Source organism: Prionailurus bengalensis, chromosome X (genome assembly GCF_016509475.1).
Source record: "Prionailurus bengalensis isolate Pbe53 chromosome X, Fcat_Pben_1.1_paternal_pri, whole genome shotgun sequence".
Classification (NCBI taxonomy): Eukaryota; Metazoa; Chordata; class Mammalia; order Carnivora; family Felidae; genus Prionailurus; species Prionailurus bengalensis.
In genome coordinates this window covers 32,163,467-32,184,249 of record NC_057361.1, presented here as the reverse complement: position 1 = coordinate 32,184,249, position 20,783 = coordinate 32,163,467, and the positions used below count along the sequence as shown (strand labels likewise).

General features: G+C 35.8%; 1 protein-coding gene across 1 annotated transcript in view; it reads right to left on the bottom strand.

Moving 5' to 3' along the window:
- Positions 1-2,782: 2,782 nt before the first annotated feature.
- Positions 2,783-20,783, bottom strand: part of CFAP47 (cilia and flagella associated protein 47) — a 587,956-nt gene continuing 569,955 nt past the window's right edge. Inside the window, exons 70-71 of the mRNA XM_043569968.1 lie at positions 7,331-7,499; positions 2,783-3,011 (exon numbers count right to left, since the gene is read on the bottom strand). Coding sequence (XP_043425903.1) covers positions 2,799-3,011; positions 7,331-7,499 — 382 coding nt within the window. The 3' untranslated portion in view covers positions 2,783-2,798. The remainder of the gene's footprint in view (positions 3,012-7,330; positions 7,500-20,783) is intronic.

The following is a 20,783-nucleotide window of genomic DNA, read 5'->3' as shown; positions in this document are numbered from 1 at the left end:
TACCCCTTTATTCCATATAGTCCCTGAGCTAAGAATGTGAGTTACTTCAAGCTCCTGTGTTCCCACCTATACTTGTTCCCACATTTTCTACCACTCCCCAAATCATTTATCCTCACCACCAACCACTGCTTGTCCCTGGGTATGCTATGTTCTGTCACATCTGTCTGCTTCGGCACATGTTCCTTCTCCCAGTCTGGGGTCATACTCCCCTTTCATACCTGGGAGACTCCAACTCCATATGGAACATCTTCCTTGAGGCCTTTTCTCACTCCATCGGCAGGGCCTTACCTCTGTGTTTTTACAAGATCTCAGTCACAGCACCTTCCATATGGTCTGGAAACTACCTGCTCACACCTGTCTTCTTCATTAGTGAGGGGGCACTTCCACTAAAGGTCTGATTAGGGCCCGTTTGTTTTTAAATCAAGGTTGAGCACAGACCCTAGCTTGGAGAAATACTTAGCACCTGCTTTATTAAGTAAAGGCATAAACACATGAGTAAATTAACAGACCTTTGACCAAGGTTCAAAGATTCTACAATGATAAATCAGCGTATGTATTTCTTATTTTTATTTTTTTTAATTTATTTTGAGAGAGAGAGAGAGAGAGAGAGCACGCGCACAAGTGGGGGAGGGGCAGGGACAGAGGGAGAGAGAGAGAATCCCAAGCAGGGTCCACACTGTGAGCACAGAGCCCTGAGTGGGGCTCAAACTCACAAACCACGAGATCACCCAGGTGCCCCAGCATTATGTACTTTTTAAAACATGGGGCGCCTGGGTGGCTCAGTCAGTTGAGCTTCCGACTTCGGTTCAGGTCATGATCTCACGGCTGGTGACTTCGGACCCCATGTGGGGCTCTGTGCTGACAGCTCAGAGCTTGGGGCCTGCTTCAAATTTTGTGTCTCCCTCTCTCTCTGCTCCTCCCCCGCTCATGCCGTGTGTGTGTGTCTCTCTCTCTCTCTCCTTCAAAAATAAATTAAAAAACATTAAAAAAAATTTAAATGTGCAGTGTCAGCACACATGGAACCTTTAGATTCCAGAAAAATCTTATCTTTCATTCTATAGGAAATTCACTTGCTAAAGAGCAAATCAAAGTCCCCAAATAGGAAACTCCAGGTAAAACCTCCTACTGCCTTTTTAGACTCCTTTTTCAATATAAAGCCACAAATGTCGGCACACTATAGTATGTTACTTGTCCTCTAGAGATAAGGAAGAAGTTTGTGGATATTGTTAGACTTCTTTCTGGTTATTCACTCTATTCCCCATGTAACTGCTCTAGTCTCTGAATTAATGTGATGCCTTTTGGTCTTAGGAACCATTGATAGTCACAAGTGCTGGACTAAGAAATAGTGGAAAGTGTACAGTGTGACAGTTTCAAATTATTGGAGCACTTCAGATAGGAGAGCAGTTGTGATTCTTGGAAGGATCAATATGAGAAGGTTTCAGATTATGTAAATATAATGCATTGCCATAAACACCAAAATATAACAGCACTTAGATCTCTACATACATTCATGGCAAATATGATTTTACTTTCCTAAGGATTTGGAGAAGTTTTATAAAGGCTTTGTGAGAAATACACTCAGAGACTGACCAAACCCCTCCTCCCACATACGGTATGGCAGAAGAAAGGACAGACAAATAATCTATGACTCTATACTCAAAGAAACATGTTTAGAGAGCCAGAGAACAATAGAGGCTTTTGAAGACTCACAGAGTTTTAGCTTTTGTCCTTTTTTGGGGAAGAAAAATCTGGGACACATGGGCCTCTACTCTCCTCTACTTGAGTATCTGCAGACAAGACTAATGGACTGCATAGACGTTTCCCTAGAATTCCACTTAACACCATGTGAAGAAATTATAATCAGTCCATTTACAGTGATTCCTAAAGGCCATTTCTGACCTAGTACAGGGTTGCCGAATTTTTCTATAAAGTACCAGAGAGTAAATATTTTAAACTTTGTAGCTTTATGGTTTCTGTCCATTGAACCTTGCTGTTAGAGCACAAAAGCAGGCACAGACAATACACAAAGAAATGACTGTGGCTATGTTTCCGTAAAACTTTATTTATAGACAATAAAATTTGAATTTTATGCAGTTTTCTTGTGTTACTTAATATTCTTCTATTAATTTTTTCAACCATTTAAAAATGCAAAAGTCTCTTATTTGTTAGTAGGGGTATAAAAAGAAGTGGCAGACTAGATCTATGGTTTGCAAATTCTTGTCCTAGTATAGTTCTTTTGTTTTGCACGTAAGAAAATAGAGCACAAAAAGGGGAAGTGATTTGCTTAAAATCATATGAATGACTAATTCGTGGCAGAGCCAGTCATTTTGTGCCAAAGTGTCTTAAAGATGGTCCGTATTTGCTGTTTACTATTCTATTTTTCTGACTGACAACTACCGAGCAAAATGCTCTCTTTTACTTTGAGAAAATGAATTTTCTCCAGGATCATTTTGAAATATATCTATATTGTTTAAAGACTCACTGTAGAAGCATATGGACTACATATACTTATGTGCATGGATTTCTAAGCTGAAATCATTTTTCTTTTGCTACAAATGTACTCTGTAACTTAAAAGGGAACCAATTCCAATAATTTGCAACCAGTCTATTTTCGAAGATACACATAACAGAAATCAGGTATAACATATTCAGAGAATAGATTTAGTCAGTTTAAAAAGTAGAGAAGGCCTATTATAATTGAAACGTTACTCCTTAGAAATACTCCAGAAGACGAAAGAACAATCATGAAAATATGTTCAATTCTACTGAAGCTCAAGAAATATTTTGGGAAAAAGTATTTATTTATTCTTCAACATCAAAGGCGCACCCTTGATGGTAGAGGACACCCCTGTCCTTATGAGTTTAGCATTTTCACGGATAAAATTGTGCTGACCAACTGGCCGTCTATCAAACATCTTGTTTGTAGTGTCAACTTTGGCTTTGACATTCATCGGTGGCTTGGTAACTTGAGGTAACCCATTGATATCATACAACCAGTACATGTCCGGTGTCTGGAAACAAAGAGAGGAGAAATTTCACATGAAACATTCAAGGAGTGAGAGAATACCTTCTCTCTTCTCCATGCAAGGTATGGGAAAGGTACAAAACTGAAAGTGTGCCGGTAATAGATAATTAACATGGAAAATAAATTCAGGAAAGCATTTGGTTTTATGAATTAAGAACCACGGGGCACCTGGGTGACCAGCTGGTTAAGCATCCAACTCTTGATTCCGGCTCAGGTCACAATTTCATGGTTTGTAGGATCGAGCCCTGCATCGGGCTCTGTGCTGTCAGTGCAAAGCCTGCTTCGGATTCTCTCTCCCCCTCTCTATGCCCTTCTCCTCCTCCCTCTCAAAATAAATAAACATTAAAAAAAAAAAAAAAAGAACCACTCACTAAAAGGTCCCTCAGAGATAGAGGTCTGCACCAAGGGTGAACTCAGCATCCATATGATCTAAGGGGAAGCAATCTATTTTCTTTGCATGAAACTGTTGCCCAGCATGAACTACATAACTAATGGAAACCATGCCTTCCAAGATGAACTTATCCATGAGAATTTAACTGTGGCTATAGAACGGACTGGTAAAATATGTCGAGCTTCTGTTTTTTTAGATTATGAAAGTCTATAAATAATACAACCATTTGAAATTACTGAGCATTGTATAAAATCATTAATGACAGTCATAATCTAAATCCGTTAGTACCACTTAGGGATTTCTTTAAAGATCCATCGTTTTTGTTTTTTTTTCTGTATATATGCACAGGACGGCAGAAGTGAATTACAAAGCCTAGCATTTTCTGCATGTTTATGTTCATACTTAAATCCCACTGCTCTTGCAGAATTTCCTGATGCTGTGTTTATCTAGGCCTTCTTCCCCACGATAAGATTAGGATCACGTGTGTTCCGAAAACTCATTCAGGATAAATCCAGGATAAGTGAATATTGCAATAACATGAGTCAGGGTGTAAGGGGTAATGTGATATCCATCGAAGAATGTTAAGTGCAGGATTTTCTTGCACACCTGGAAAGCCCCTATTTTAGTCGTTAACTGGCTCTTCCATCCAGTGCTCATAGTAATTGTGTATTCAGAATCAAAGAGGTAAAAGCGGAACCAAAAACTATACTATAACTGGGTTAAACAGTTATCGGGCTCAAACAGAGCCCGATACTATAACTTCACATAAGGATGTTCGATTGGTGTAAAAACACCCCCAACTCTCTAGCCCCATTGATGTAAATAGTCTACAGTGTGTCTTCCATACTATTTTCCATAGAAATTCTGTAAGATGAAATTCCAGTTGCCCACTATGGTAATTGACTTGATAAAGCACTCTTTATTTGTTTTTATTCCTTTTCTGTCTCACATCTTGGCTTCCCTGCATCTGTTTCTTTAGATCACATAGCAAATGTGCTACTTGGATTTGAATCCTTATTTTGGATTTTTGCTTAAGAGGAAATACAAACCAAGATATATATTATATACATATTATATATATATATATTATATACATATAATATATATATATATTCCATTTCTTACAGTTTTATAACAATGATTTATTCCCATAAAAGCAATGTATTTATATACATATTACTTATGTCTGGTTATGTCTCTAGCTATAACAGGTCCATCTATGTTACTTTTGCACAAACATGTTTTATCTTGGATAATTTTGGTAGCTTTCACATTTTTGTGTAAACTACTTAAGATTTATTATGTCAACCATGGAAAGTTTAGTGGACTACCTATTCTCTTTGAGTGACATTGCTTTTTGTAAACAGTCTGACCAAGTTACTTAAGTCTCTCAAAACTAGTGCTATATGCCTTCTTTAATAGTGGGGAAAAGGCAGTTTTTAATCATTCTAAATATGGTTTAATTGAAAGAGAACTTATGAAGCTTGCTAATTTAGTTGTTGAAGTTTGTGTTCACACTGAAGTGTTCTTAAAGATCTTAATTTTTGTTTCTAAGTAAAGCACAATGAAGATCATATGTTTCATATATAAGTATTAATTGATTTAATGCTTAACATCAATAGCTTAAAAGATGATAATACCATATGCAGGGTAATTTTTATTTAGATAAAGAAACTTTAAGACTTCTTCACATTTATCATGTGAGACATCATGTGAGACGTCATGTGAGACACCGTGTGAGACATCATTAAGAGTAGGGTTTTGAGTCAGAAAGACAATGTTTGAATCATGATTTCAAAATCATTGATTTGCTATCTGCAATAACTTTTATGAATCTCGAGGGCATTATGCTCAGCATAAAAAGCCAATCTCAGAAGGTCACACAGAGTATGATTCCATTCATGTAATGTTCTAGAAATTAGAAAATCAAAGAGATGGAGAAAAGATTAGCAGTTGCTGCAGTAAAGGAGGAGTTATGGTATTGGACGTGACCATAAAGAGCATGACACAGTTTCTACAATGTTACCAATTCTGTCAGTTGTGTTGGAAGAGTTCTGTATGTCAGTTGTGATTGTAGTTATACAGATCTACACATGAGTTCAAATTGTCTAGAAATACACACACACACACACACACACACACACACACCACATATACGTGGAGGAAGAAGACCTCTAGCTTAGTTAATAATGTTTTGTCAATGTCAATTTCCTTCTTTTGATATATTACTGTAGCTCTATAAAATCTCACCATTGGGAAAAGCTGGGAGAAGTATTCATAGGACTTTATGTACTATTTTTGCAACTTCTTATAAGTTAATACTTTTTTAAGTTAAAAAATATGAGACGCGTGAGTCAATTGGAAATTTGAACACTAAATGGCGATTTGATATGTTGTGACACTAAGGGATTATTGTTAATTTTCAGATGTGATAAAGGTATCATGGTTATGATTTTGGTCTTTTAGAGATTAATAGGAAATAGTTGAAGATAATATGATGTCTGGGATTTTCTTCAAAATAATATGGAATATGGGGAAGGGGGTGGGAATACACTTGAAGTGACCCTGATTTGATAAGTGTTCACCCTGGATGATGAGTGTATGTGGAGTAATTATTCACTCTCTTCATATTCACATTTGGAATTTTCCAAAATAAAAATAGAGTCAACAAAAGTGATTTATTCAACACATTCCAATATCAATTTTCCACATAAGCTTTATCAAACTGTACCACTTCAGACTAAATGAAAATTTCATATTTTCATTTGATCCCATATGTCAACTTACTCTCTCACAGAAACCCTTCAATTCTGCTGCCAGTGATTTAATTGTCAAATCAACATAGGGAAAACAGGCACAGCTTATGTTGGGAAGGCCTCCAAAGTAATTCATTTCAAAAATGTCAACTGTGCACTAGGTAAAATAAACATCATTTTCGTTTGTAAACCTGTTTTTAAATATATCATTTAATCCCTTAGAGTAAGAGTATGTCATTATTTCTTAAGAAATAGGTACAATATGATCATTTTAAACCAAGCATCAATACAGCAAAGGGCAATGTGCGGCAAGGCCCCAGAGGCTTTGTATTGTTATTACCTGGGTTGTAAAAACTCCCAGAAAGATGAAAAATATAAACAATTTTCTCAAGAAATATTCAACATTATTCTTTTCTCTATTCATTAAAAGAGCAACAACACATCTTTCTGCCCATTGCACTGCCTAATTAGTGTCTGATTTAGAAGTCTAGTAATCACTTTGGCACCAGTGGTTGTGTCTTGAAACATAACTACACGTCCTTTGTGTCTGTGCTACTGAAAATAGACACTGGCAATAGACATCTTTTCATAAACAGTTTGAAAGCTGTCTTTAGCCTAGAAGCTATTAGCAAAATACATGTGTGAAATCTTATGGAGAAATTTTGCTTGCTGAATAAATTTTCAAAATTGTGTTTACCTTAACTTTATTAAGATGATCACTTGAGCAGACTTTTATATTAATGGCCCACTTTACATTGTTTTTCTCAATTAAAAATAAATTTTATCTTCTATTTAATTTTCTTCATTTTATTTATTTGTTTATTTATTTATTTTGAGAGAGCACAAGAGAGCAGGGGAGGGGCAGAGAAAGAGAGGGAGACAGAGAGAATCCCAAGCAGGCTCCACACTGTCAGCATGGAGCCCGACACAGGGCTCGAATCCACGAACCACAAGATCATGACCTGAGTTGCAATCGAGAGGCAGATGCTTAACTGACTGAGCCATCCAGGCACCCCTAATTTCCTTCATTTTAGACTTTAACATTTTGGCAATACCTTATGGCTTCATCAAAGATTCCAAAATCTCTATCTCAAATCACCTGAAGTTCTTGAATAGGTTATTACAGAAAACAATATGTGAATATACAAATCACTTTACCTGTATTGCTAATGTTGCTTTGTACTTCCTACTGTACATTTGGGGTTTAAAACCCACAATGATGAGAGTTCCTTCAGTGTCAAAAGGAAGAAGTTTTCCAACCTTAGGTTTTACAAAAAACGCAGGATCGCTGCCAGGTAGGAAGTATGCAGTGAATGGCTCAGGATTTCTAGAACAAAAATACAAATAGTAACCTTTAAGTTTTATCATTACTCTTTGTGAGAACTTGATGGATAGAGTTTATATCCTGTTGCACAGGACTACAGTTAAACATTAATGCTGCCATGCATCTGTGAGCCTGATGCTTGCTACTTTATCATGGTGAGGAGGCATTTTTAAAATTACTGAACAATGTCATTCTTCCCAGGGTGACAAGATGGAATTCTAAAGATTTTTTTAAATTATGTCTTATGTTTTTATTGTACAAAGAATAAAATGCTGTCTCTATAAAAATGTGGAGAAGTCAATGTCCCAAATTAAAATGCAATCATTTGTAAATAAATTCATATCTAAAATGCATGGCTAGAACAGCCATCAGGAAGCCTTTGTTTTTATGACTATTCCAATGTGATTGCTCACTTTCCTTTAGCTTTCCACTTGTGAAGTGAGATGAAAGTACTTTGCAGGTTTATTAAAAGATTCTTGAGCCTGAAGAGGAGTTGCTATGATCTGAAGTGAACGGAGAGGCATTTAGGATTCAAGTGACCATTTTCACATTAAGGTTGATTATATCTGAGATGAGGACTGAGAGAGAAGTTGAGAAACTCCTCTGGTAGAATAAAGCAGGGGAGGAGCACGCTGCATGGCAGGCTGTACATGAGGAATTTTGTAACCAAAATGACAGGGGAGATGCAAGTAGAAGGCAAAGAACGGTTTCCTAGAACAGATCCAACAGTGAATCACAGAAAAGGAGGTGTGAGATTCTGGTCGGGACTCAGTGATCCATCCAGCAAATGTATTGAGTATCATCGCAGAGGGTTTGAGAAAGTGGACTATGGATATGGATGGCCTGGACTGGAATCCCAGCTCCATCTAAGTGCATAACTTGAAACAACTTACCTTTTTGGACCTCAGTTTTCATACCTGTTCAATGAAGGTAATAACCCCTATAAAGCAATTAGCTCAGTACCTGACATGTGGCAAATGCTCTATATGGATTAATCAATATTAATACAGTCAGTCATTATGATTGTTGTTTTTAAAAATTTGTTTTTACATTTTTTATTTATTTTTGATAGAGGGAGAGACAGAGCACAAGTGGGGGAGGAGCAGAGAGAGAGAGAGGGAGACACAGAATCTGAAGCAGGCTCCAGGCTCTGACCTGTCAGCACAGAGCCCGACATGGGGCTTGAACTCACAAACCGCAAGATCATGACCTGAGCCGAAGTCAGACACTCAACCGACTGAGCCACCCAGGCGCCCCTATTGTTGTTTTAAAACATCTTACTACCAGTGCTAGGCAATGATGCATGATGCAATAAATAAGATGAATGTATACAACAGAATACTCAGGGGTTCTGGTGGAACAGAAGACCCAGAACCTCTTTCCTCCCAAGCAACAACAATACAAAGATCAATTCCAATTGTGAGACATTCAGAAACCAGTTGAGAGGCTTCTGTCTTCCAGGGGAGCACAAAATCAGCTGTTTGGAAGTCAGTAGAAAAATCTGTGGCATGCTCTCAGCACAGTCTGCCCTCCTCACCAGTGCAACACCACATGATTAGGAAGAAATTCTCAGTTTCCATTTCTCCCCGGGGAAGGAAACAGAAGGGTGGACCAGATAACCAACAATTGGACTTCTGGTTGGAATGTGAGGACAGCTGCCCAAGAGACTGGCTTCTGTCTTGCTTATCTTGAAGTCCTGATGGGACCTGACACACTGGAGATGCATGGGGGCTTCTAAGAACAAAGTGGGCAGGGTGGTAGTGCTCCAGAGGTGCCAGGGTAGAGCAGACAGAAATTGTACAGCTCAAAATCTTCTCCCTAAGTGTGGAAAAAGAAGAGTGGAACATGTGTCCAATTTTCTGGATTTTCAGTGTGCTGCTCAAGGTTCTGGTTTCTATCTTGTCTCAGAAAACTGACAGAACGTGGCAAAATCTAGATGCCTGGAGGCTGCTGAGGGGGAAAATAAAGATCTGGGTGGTGTGCTGCTGCTTCAGAGTGCCCGGAGTATAGAAGACAGAGAGCAAAAGAGCAAGAAGCTAAGAACTGAAAAAAAAAAAAAAAAAAAAAAGGAAACTAGCAAACTCCTTGAATTAGTAATCTTCACACACAAGTTCAGAGAGATATACTCACAAAAAAAAATCTGAGAGGTCCCCAGGATCCCCACTTGGTCTAAGTGGTGAAGATCTTTCCCTGAAAGAAGCTAGTCCATAAAGACCGAGAGAGATAGCTATTTTTCCAAATGTGTGGATACCAACACGAAGTTAGAAAGAACATGAAGAAACAGGAAAAAATTACCCAGTTAAAGAAACAAAAGAGACCTCTAGAAACACACCATAAAGAAATGAAAGTATGGGAATTAGTGACCAATTATTCAAAATAACTGTCATGAAGATGTTCGACACTTTCAGGAAAACCATACATGAACAAAACAAAGAGGCAGAAAATATAAAAAAGCGCAAACAATTTTAGAGCTGAAGACGGCAATAACTGACCTGAAAAATTCACTAGAGGGGTTCAACCATGGATATATATGATCAAGCAGAAGGAATTAGGGAGTTCAAAGACATGTCATTTGAAATTATTCAGTTAGAGGAACAAAAAGAAAAATAAATGAAACAGAGTAAATAAAATCTAAATGACTTATATAACAACATCAAGTGGACCACTATACATGTAATGAGTCTCAAAAGAAGAGGGAAATGAGGGCAAGAAAACTTACTAAAAGAAATAATGTCAAAAAACTCCCAAATCTGAGGAAGGAAAGAAACATAGACTCATGAAGTCCAACATATTCCAAATGGGATGAAACTAAAGAACTCCACAATGAAACACACAATCAAAATGTCAACAGTTAAAGACAAAAAGATAATTTTGAGAGGAGCAAAGGAAAAAAGGATTCCTCATATACAAGGCCACCCTTGTAAGACCATTAGCAGATTCCTCAGTAGAAACCTTGTAAGCCTGAAGTGAGTGGGATGATATATTCAAACTGCTGCAAACAAACTGTCAACCCAAAATACTATATCTAGCAAAACTGTCCTTCAAAAATGAAGAAGATAAAGAATTTCTTGATAAACAAAAGCTGAGGGAGTTAATCACCATTAGACATGTCTTACAAAACATACTAAAGGGAGTCCTTCAAATTAAAATGGAAAGATGTTAAACAGCAACACAAAAGTATTTGAAAGTCAAAGCTCACTGGTAGGGGTAAATACAAAGAAAAATACACAACACTGAATACTGTAATGGGGGTATACGAACCTTTTTTTTTTAATTTTTTTTTTATTAAAAAAAAATTTTTTTAATGTTTATGTATTTTTGAGACAGAGAGAGACAGAGCATGAACGGGGGAGGTTCAGAGAGAGGGGGAGACACAGAATCCGAAGAAGGCTCCAGGCTCTGAGCTGTCAGCACAGAGCCTGACACGGGGCTTGAACTCACCGACTGTGAGATCGTGATCTGAGCCGAAGTCGGACGCTTAACCGACTGAGCCACCCAGGCGCCCCTACGAACCATTTTTTAATTGTGGCATAGAAGTTAAAAGACAAAAGTACAAAAAATAAAAATTATAAAACGTATTAATCGTACACAATATAAAATGTGTAATCTGTACATCACTAACAAAGTATAGAGATTTTGTATTCAGTTAAAGTGGTTATTAGCTTAAGAGAGATTTTTTTTAACCTGTGAGTTGTTTTATGTAATCTTCACTGTAATCACAAACACCTATGGAAGATACCAAAAAGAAAAATGAGAAGGGTATCAAAGTGTGTCACTAAAAAAAACCATAAAACTACACAAGGGAAGACAGCAACAAAGGAAAAGATGGACAAAAGAACATAGAGAAAACAACAAAATGACAACAGTAAGTCCTTCCCTACCAATAATTATTTTAAATATAAAACAGACACCCCAGTCACAAGACACAGAGCTAATTGAATAAAAAACAAGATCCAAGTATATGCTGTCTACAAAAGACTAACTTTAGATTTAAAGATACACATAAGCTGAAAGTTAAAGGAAGGAAAGAGATATTCCATGCAAATGGTAAACAAAAGAGAGTGTGGATAGCCTTACTTATATTAGGCAAAATAGACTTAATAAAACTTTGTAACCAGAGACAAGGACATTATATAATGACAAGATCAATTCATAAGAATGATATAATAATTATACATGTCTATATATATATGCCCAACAGCAGAGCACTTAAATGTATGTACAAAAGATTGACAGAATTAAGGGAGAAATAGACAAATAGAATAATAGAAATAACATCATATTCAACACTGAAAAGCCAAAGCTTTTCCTCTAAGACCACTATCTCTGTTAGCAGATGACATAATCATATATGTAGAATGATTACACAAAAAATCTCTTAGGACTAATAAATGAAGTCAGTAAAGTTGTAGGATATAAAATCAATATGTAAAAATCAGTTGCATTTTTATACAATAGCAATGAACTATTTGAAAAAAGATGGAGACTTCAATACCCCATTTACAATAATGGATGGGAAACTCAGAAGATCAATAAGAAAAAAGAAGACTGGAACAACACTACAGACCAAATGGTCTGACAGATATATACAGAACATTCCATCCAACAGCCACAGCATTTACATTCTACTCAGGTGCACATAGAATAATCTCCAGGGCAGATCAAAGGTTAAGTCACAAATCAAGCCTGAATAAACTTAAGAAGACTGAAATTATACCAGCTATCTTTTCCCACCACAATGGAATAAAACTAGCTATCAAGAGCAGAAGGAAAACTGGGGAATAAACAAATGTGTGGAAATTAAACAACGAACTCTTGAACAACCAAGGAGTCAAAGAAGAAATCAAAGACATATTAGAAAATATCTTGAGACAAATGAAAATGAAAATACAACATACCAAAGCCTATATAATGCAGCAAAAGTAGTACTTAGAGGGAAGTTTGTGGTGAAAAAAAGCCTACATTAAAAAAGAACAAAGATCTCAAGTAATCAACTTAATTCTACACCTCAAGGTGGTAGAAAAAAAAGAACTCAACCCAAAGTTAGCAGAAAGTAGGAAATAATAAAGATGAGAGCAGAAATAAAACAAAGAAAGAATTAAGAAAATCAACCAAGAGTCAAACTAAGAGTAGGTTTTTTGAAAAGATCAACAAAATTGACATTGAGCTAGACTAAGAGTGAAGACTCAAATAAGTAAAATCATAAATGAAAAAGGAGATGTTACAACTGATGCTCCAGAAATAAAAAGAATCATAAGAGACTGTATGAACAATTATATGCCCAAAAAATTGTATAACTGAGAAGAAGGGAATAAATTCCTAAAAAAATGCAATCTACCAAGACTGAATCATGAAGAAATAAAAAATCTGAACAGATCTATCAATACTAAGGAGACTGAATCAGTAATCAAAATCCTCCTAACAAAGAAAAGCCCAGGACCAGATGGTGACTTCTACCAAATATTTGAAGAAGAATTAACACCAATCTATCTCAAACTCCTCCAAGCTAGTGCAGAGCAGTGAATACTTCCAAACTTAATTTATTTATAGCAATATTATCCTGATATCAACACCAGAAAAAGACACAAGAAAAGAAAACTACAGGCCAACATCCCTGATGAATATAGATGCAAAAATCCTCAACAAATACCACCAAATGGAATTCAACTGCACATTAATAGGATCATATACCATGTCCAAATAGGATTTATCCATAGAATATAAGGAAGGTCCAACATAAGAAAGTCAGTATGATAAACCACTTTCACAGAATGAAGGATAAAAAATACATAATAATCTCAATCTATGCAGAAAAAGCATTTGACAAAATTCAACACCTTTCTATGATAAAAACACTCAACAATCTAGGAATAGAAGGAAATTACTTCAACATAATAAAGGTCACATATGAAAAGCCCACAGCTAACATCATACTCAACACTGAAAAGCCAAAGCTGTTCCTCTAAGACCACTATCTCTGTTAGCAGATGACATAATCGTATATGGAGAATGATTACACAAAACATCCGTTAGGACTCTGTTAGGATTCTGTTAGAATTCAGCAAAGTTTCAAGATATAAAATCAACATGTAAAAATCAGTTGCATTTTTATACAATAGCAAGAAACTACTTGAAAAAAATTGAAAAACCATCCCATTTAAAAGAGCATGAAAAAGAATAAAATATTAGAAATAGATTTAACCAAGGAGGTTAGAGATCTGTACACTGCTATAAGATAATGTTGAAAGAACTTGAAGAAGAAACAAATAAATGGAAAGATGTCCCTATGTTCATTGACAGGAACAATTTAATGTTGCTAAAATGTCCATACTACCCAAAGCAATCTAAGTAATCTACAGAATCAATGCAATTCCCACCAAAATCCCAATGTCATCTTTTATTTATTTAATTAAAAAAATTTTTTTTCAACGTTTTTTATTTATTTTTAGGACAGAGAGAGACAGAGCATGAATGGGGGAGGGGCAGAGAGAGAGGGAGACACAGAATCGGAAACAGGCTCCAGGCTCTGAGCCATCAGCCCAGAGCCTGATGTGGGGCTTGAACTCACGGACCGCAAGATCATGACCTGGCTGAAGTCGGATGCTTAACCGACTGTGCCACCCAGGCACCCCTCCAATGTCATCTTTTAAAGAAATAGGAAAAAAATTGTAAAATCCACATTTAGTGTCAAAGGATCCTGAATGGCAATAAAAAAAAAAAAATAGTCTTTTCAATAAATGTGGCTGGAAAAACTGGATAACCACATGCAGAAGAATGAAATTGGATCCCTATCTTACACTGCACACAAAAATCAACTCAAAATGGATGAAAGACATAAATATAAGATCTAAATCCCATAAAAACAAACTGTGAAAAAAAAAGAAGAAAACACTGGGAAAAAGCGTCTTGTCTTGGAAATGATTGTTTAGATACGACATCAAAAGCACTGGCAACAAAAGCAAAAATAAAGAAGTGGGACTATATCAAAAGAAAAAAATTCTGCACAGCAAAGGGAAAAATCAACAAAATGAAAAGGCAACCTATGGAATTGGAGAAAATATTTGTAAATCATGTATCTGATTGGGGGCTAATATCCAAAATATATAAGAAATGGGGGCGCCTGGTTAGCTCAGTCATTAAATGTCCGACTTCAGCTCAGGTCATGATCTCATGGTTCATGGGTTTGAGCCCCATGTTGGGCTGTATGTCGACAGACCACATGCTGGAGACTGCTTCAGATTCTGTGTCTCCCTCTCTCACTGTCCCTTTCCCACTTATGCTCTCTCTCTCTCTCTGCCTCTCAAAAATAAAAATAAACAGTAAAAAACCACAAAATATATAAGGAACTAATGCAAGTCAAGAGCAAAAAACAAACAAACAAACAAACAAACAAACCCTCAAATAACCTTGTTAAAAATGGGCACAGGACCTAAATAGATGTTTTTTGCAAAGAAGACATACATATGGCCAACAAATATATGAAAAGAATGCTCAGCATCACTAATCATCAGGGAAATGCAAATCAAAACCACAATGAGATATCACCTCACCCCTGTTGAAATGGATATTATCAAGAAGTAAAAAAATAAGTGGCATGCATATAAAGGGAACACTTGTATGCTGTTGGTGGGATTTAAAAATGGTACAGCCATTATGGAAAATAATAAGAAGTTTCCTCAAAAAAGTGAAATTGAATTACCATATGATCCAGCAATCCCACTTCTGGTTATACATCTAAAGGAAATGAAATCAGTATCTTAAAGAGATTTCTGCATTCCCATGTTTATTGCAGCATTAGTCATAATAGCCAAGATATAGAAATAACCTAAGTGTCCAGCAACAGATGAGTGGATAAAGAAAATGTGGTTTATATATAAAGTGGAATATTATTAAACCATAAAGAAAACAGTTAAACATTGTCATTGCAACAACATAGATGAACTTGAAGGACGTTATGCTACGTAAAATACACCAGATGCAGAAAAACAAATTCTACATGATCTCACATATAAGTAGAAGCTAAAAAAAGTAGAACTCATATAAGCAGAGTACAACAGTGATTGCCCAGGGGCTGGGGATTGGAAGAAATGGGAGGATTTTGGTTAAAGGGTACAAACTTTCAGACAAGGATAAATAAATTCTGGAGATCTAATGTACAGCATGGAGACTATAGTTAATAATGTATTGTATACTCAAAATTTACTAAGACGGTGAATCATTAGTGTTCTTGCCACACACAAAAAAGGTACCTATGTGAGGTGGATAGGTTAATTACTGTGATTTGGAGAATCATTTCACAATACATATGTATATCAAATTGTTGAGTTGTACACCTTAAATATATACGATGTTTATTTGTGAATCATACCTAAGTAAAGTTGGAAAAAATTGAAAAAAAATTAAAAATAACAACCTTAACAGTAAAGAATAAACTTCTGATAGAAGAATTGCGAATCCCAGTTATGACAGATACTTATAGAAACTAACCCTTCAAGTATGCGGCATTTCTTAAATTATACTGTTCAGGAGGGTGCCTATTTTGCTTACATCTGCCAAAGTTAACGCTGGCTATAAACCTCTAAAGGAACAGAAATATTGATCAGTGTCCCCAGGGCTACTGATACTGAAAATTTAGCTCGGAGGTTTGACATGTTCTCTAGCCTACCACAACTCAGAACAGTCTGAATGTGAGGTTGGTAGGATACCAAGCTGAGATAGGATGTGAAGAAGGGTTTCTCTGTTGAGGTGTCAATTGGAGGAGAGGAGACAGGAGCTGAGGCATCTTATCTAAATGGACACTCTGCCTACTACACATTACCAAAGCTGGTAATTCGCTTTGTTCTTTGCAGTGATTGTGTAAAGATGTGTGTTTGTGCGTGTGTGTGTGTTTAGGTAAAGTGGATACAGTGATACCTATTTAGTAGTATCTTAAAAATTAAATACTTCTATACATGCTAAACATTTAGTTGGAATGAAACACATATTTACTATTTTGTTTACTGTGTTGTTCTTATGTAGAGCAGCAGAGGAATAAGAAAAATGGGGTGATAACGAATATTAACTTAAGTGGACTCATATTGTCCTGTATTTAACACAGCTGTGATCTTTACTGAAAACCCATTATTTTCAGGGTTTTTTTTTAAATAACAATATCACTAAGAACAATAGATCAGCTGTTTTGAAGCTCTGAATTCTCCTATGTGTTTCTCTGAACTCTTCAGAACATTTTGCATCTCTAAATCATCATACCCACAATTATCCCTCAACAAACTATGGTCTTTTTAATTTTTTTAATGTTTATTTATTTTTGAGACAGAGAGAGAGAGAGAGAGAGAGAGAGTACGGGGGAGGGGCAGAGAGAGGGGGAGATGCAGAATCCGAAGCAGGCTCCAGGCTCTGACCTGTTAGCACAGAACTAGATGCAGGGCTCGAACCCAGGAACTGTGAGATCATGACCTGAGCTGAAGTCAGACACTCAACCGAATGAGCCACCCAGGTGCCCCAAACTATGGTCCTTTTAAATAGTGAAAATATAAAATGAACTGTATTTCTTAAAATAGCCTTTCTTGGCTCCTTCTCTTTCCTCTTTGCCTGGAGATTCTATGTTGTAGGGATTAATTTAAGAGACAGAATAGCTACCACTTCATGGCTTGCCATACAGTATTTTCTGCTCTTTTCCCTTCCCTGTATGCTCAGCAAACAAGAAAAATGGGTAGTCATTAGGGCACAGAGTCATTTACCTTCAGAACTTACTTCACTCTTGATAACTGAAAAAAAAAAAAAAAACCAAAAACCAAAAACAAAAAAAAACACCCAAAAAGAACAAAAAACAGGAGATGCTGAGTTGGTTTGTGGGGAAGCTTGTCAAATGCTGAATATGGTTAGGTCAATCTGTCTTCCTGACCCATCTTGTTTCTTTTTCACACGTTCCCCCACTAATTTCATAGATCTTCTGAATGACTTGAGATTTCTAACACCTAACCAGGTATAGCCTCCTCAGAGATGGGAAGTAAACTGGATATAGTCAGTAGCTTGTCTACATCAATGAGTCACCTAATATAAATGTAAAGACAGACTTGGTACAGCATAGTTTTCAAATGCCCTAGAAAATTGATCCATGAAGAGAAAATAAATTCACCCCCTTCTGCTGCTTGGTATGTTGCCCACCATGATCTGAGCCTTGTCACTCAAGAAGAATTCCAGCTGGTGATGATATCTAGAAGGAACCTGGGGAGAGTTTATTGACTTAGAAGACGCTTAAAATACTCAAGGAAGTAGATTCCACTATAGCATACTGACACATTCTTTTAACACTTCTGCCATTGAAATGTGAGGCCTACGTTCTGTTCCCTTTCATAAATCCAAGCCAGCATAGTGACTCTCTTGTAACCAACAGGATGTAGCTGAAGTGATGTTGCATAACTTCTAGGTCAATGTCAGAAAATGCCATGTGGTTCTTGTGGAATGCATACTGTGAGGAAGAAGTCACCATGTACAAAATCCACCTACTTGAGACACACGTTATATAGACACTACATGTAGGCACTATTTGCCAACGAGAGCTGCACTGTTAGCCAACAACTAGCATTCACAGCCAACTGTCAGTGTTAACCATTTTGATCGGCTAGCTCAATCATGCCTTCAGATGACTGTAGACATGATCAATATGTGATTGCACCTTCATGAGAGAGCTTCAATCATTAAAATGTACCAAAAATGTATCCCAAATCTGCACACTAAATGTGTTTAATGAGGACAATTTTATTTTCTGTTGAATCTTTAAAAAAATCCTCCTGTGTCAATAATATAAGGGTTGCATTATTACATCTTCAGAGTGGCAACTGAATAAAGTTAAAATCTATACTTTAGAAAATATTCTGTTGGCATTTTTGGATATTTCAGTAACTTTAATTCATTTACTCAATATAAGAGGGCTGTCAGAGTTCAGCACATAAGAATCAAATTTTATTTCATATTTTGAGTGCATTTGACATATATGATGATATGTCCTAAAATTTCTGAGAAATGCTATCATCCACTAGGAAAATGTTTATTGAAATCTATAAAAATACAGGTATATTTAAGATTTCTGTTGAGACTCTCTTGGCACTTAATGCTTCTGGAAATACATTATAATAAAAGATATTAGCTGCTTCTAATTTTATTTTTATTTTCAAAAAATTTTTAGCTGCTTCTAATCTTACATAAAACACTTGAAAGAATATCTGTAATATTAATTAAAACTGAACGCAGAAAAGAATTGTAAAGAAGAATGATTGTTTCACTTTTGCTTCTTCTACACAAATACATTGCCGTAATTGCCTTATTCTCTGACTTAAAAAATATACAAGGGCATAAAAAAACTGTATTGTTTTAGAAACTTAATCATATGCCACACAGTTTCTGTTGTAGCATTAAAAAAAAACCCTCAAGATATTAAAAAAAATCAAGATGCCCAGTGAAAACACAAAAGTAAATTCAATGGCAGTTCGAAGAAATTGATTTTGTAACTGTCTTACTTTTTTCCAAACACCAACTGAAAGTATGAAAGTATGTTCCAAATCAGTTGGGATTGAATTGAGAAAAAAGTTAATGTAAAGAAATCAAGAAAGTGAGAACTGAGCTCCTAATTTATTACTTTGAGAAGGCTGAGTAAAACATAGATGCAATGTTGACCTTGTATCATAAAAAATATCAGGTTCAGCATATCTGTAAAATATTTTTACAGATATGGTCAGAGCCTATATACAAATTAGGATATTTTCCAAGACATTGGGGGAAATGAATCATATTGGTATCTGAATTAAAATGGATATTCAGTAGGATGTAACATGCATAGTCTTTCCTCCTTCTGACAGTAAACATGGGCCTTGGAAGAGAGACCTCTTCCACTAACTATGCAAATGCAAGGGGTTTCCAATTAGATCTGGAGAGAAAATAGACCAATGAGAGTAATTTTTCAATTTAGGCGAAATAATCATGATGCTATTCTTCCAGAAAACTCATACATTTCATTTTATATCTTTATTGAGTGTTTTCCTTTATAAGTATACACCAAATTTTCAGACTTTTAAAACTGTAATCTCTTATAACTGATTATTGAATTATATAATTGTAGCTGTCAAAAGCAATTCCAAATAAGGCAATGAAGGATGGAATTTGTGTTATTTTGAATTCACATGCTTTCGTTTCTACGTTTTCATTAAGTTAAATACAGGATAATATTACACAGTGATTAATTAATATTAACAAGGATAGAATACAATGGCTCAGATAGTCTGAACTCTATGAATTATTTATTTCCCACAACTGGGAAAGAATAAAGATCATTTTACTCATTAAAGGCCCATACAGGTTATGAAATCAGTTCACTTTCTCATATTTTAGGGAGCCATTCTTGCTTCTCTTTAGTTAATTTTCACCTGTAAGGGAAACATGTTGTAGATCATCTAAAACAGACCTGTAATAATGAAGACTGTGGGCAAAGCCCAAGTGTTGTGCAGGCCAGATGTACATATAAAACAGGATGAAGGAAAATGGATTTCCTGCTCAAGAGGCAATTTTCTCAGAGTAAACAATTATGATATTAAAATTTCTTGCCTGCCAATAAACAGAAAGTCATTTTTGCACTCCTGATTGCAAAGGTGATAGTTTAAAACTGACCAAAATGAGAAAGTTATACAGGCCAATCAGTAAAGAATATTTATTAAGTTATTAGAAGAGCAGAGCTCTAATCATGCCCATAACTGTGTTTATTTGTAGCTGATTGAGCCATTAAAAATTTTCTTGATTACAGTAAACAATTTACTTTGCAAAGACACCAAATATATGGATGTCATGGTTTTATGCAGTAAATAGGGATACAAATAGACACTTCTTAACAAACTATGACTGAACTTTAAAAAATGTTTTTAAAAGTTTTACAAGATTTTTCAATAGAAACCACAAATAATTATGTATTTACCAGAAACCTAAGAAATGCATCAAGCATTTGTTTTGTTCCTAAGTACATTTTGAGGCAAATTTATATTAAATAATCACTGTTACTTATTGTCATGGAAACCAAAATACTTGGGGTTTTCATTCTTTCAAAGCATACTTGTTAAGCATCTCTTATTCATCATCTAATAATTGTCTGGCACTGACCAAGACAGTCCTAGTCCCTCTCTTCATTGAACTCAAGCTAATGGAGACAGTAGACATTAAATGACAAGACTCATAAGCAAACTTCTGAAAACTAAAATCAAAGAAAACATCTTGAAAGAGACTAGAGAAAATGCAATGTTA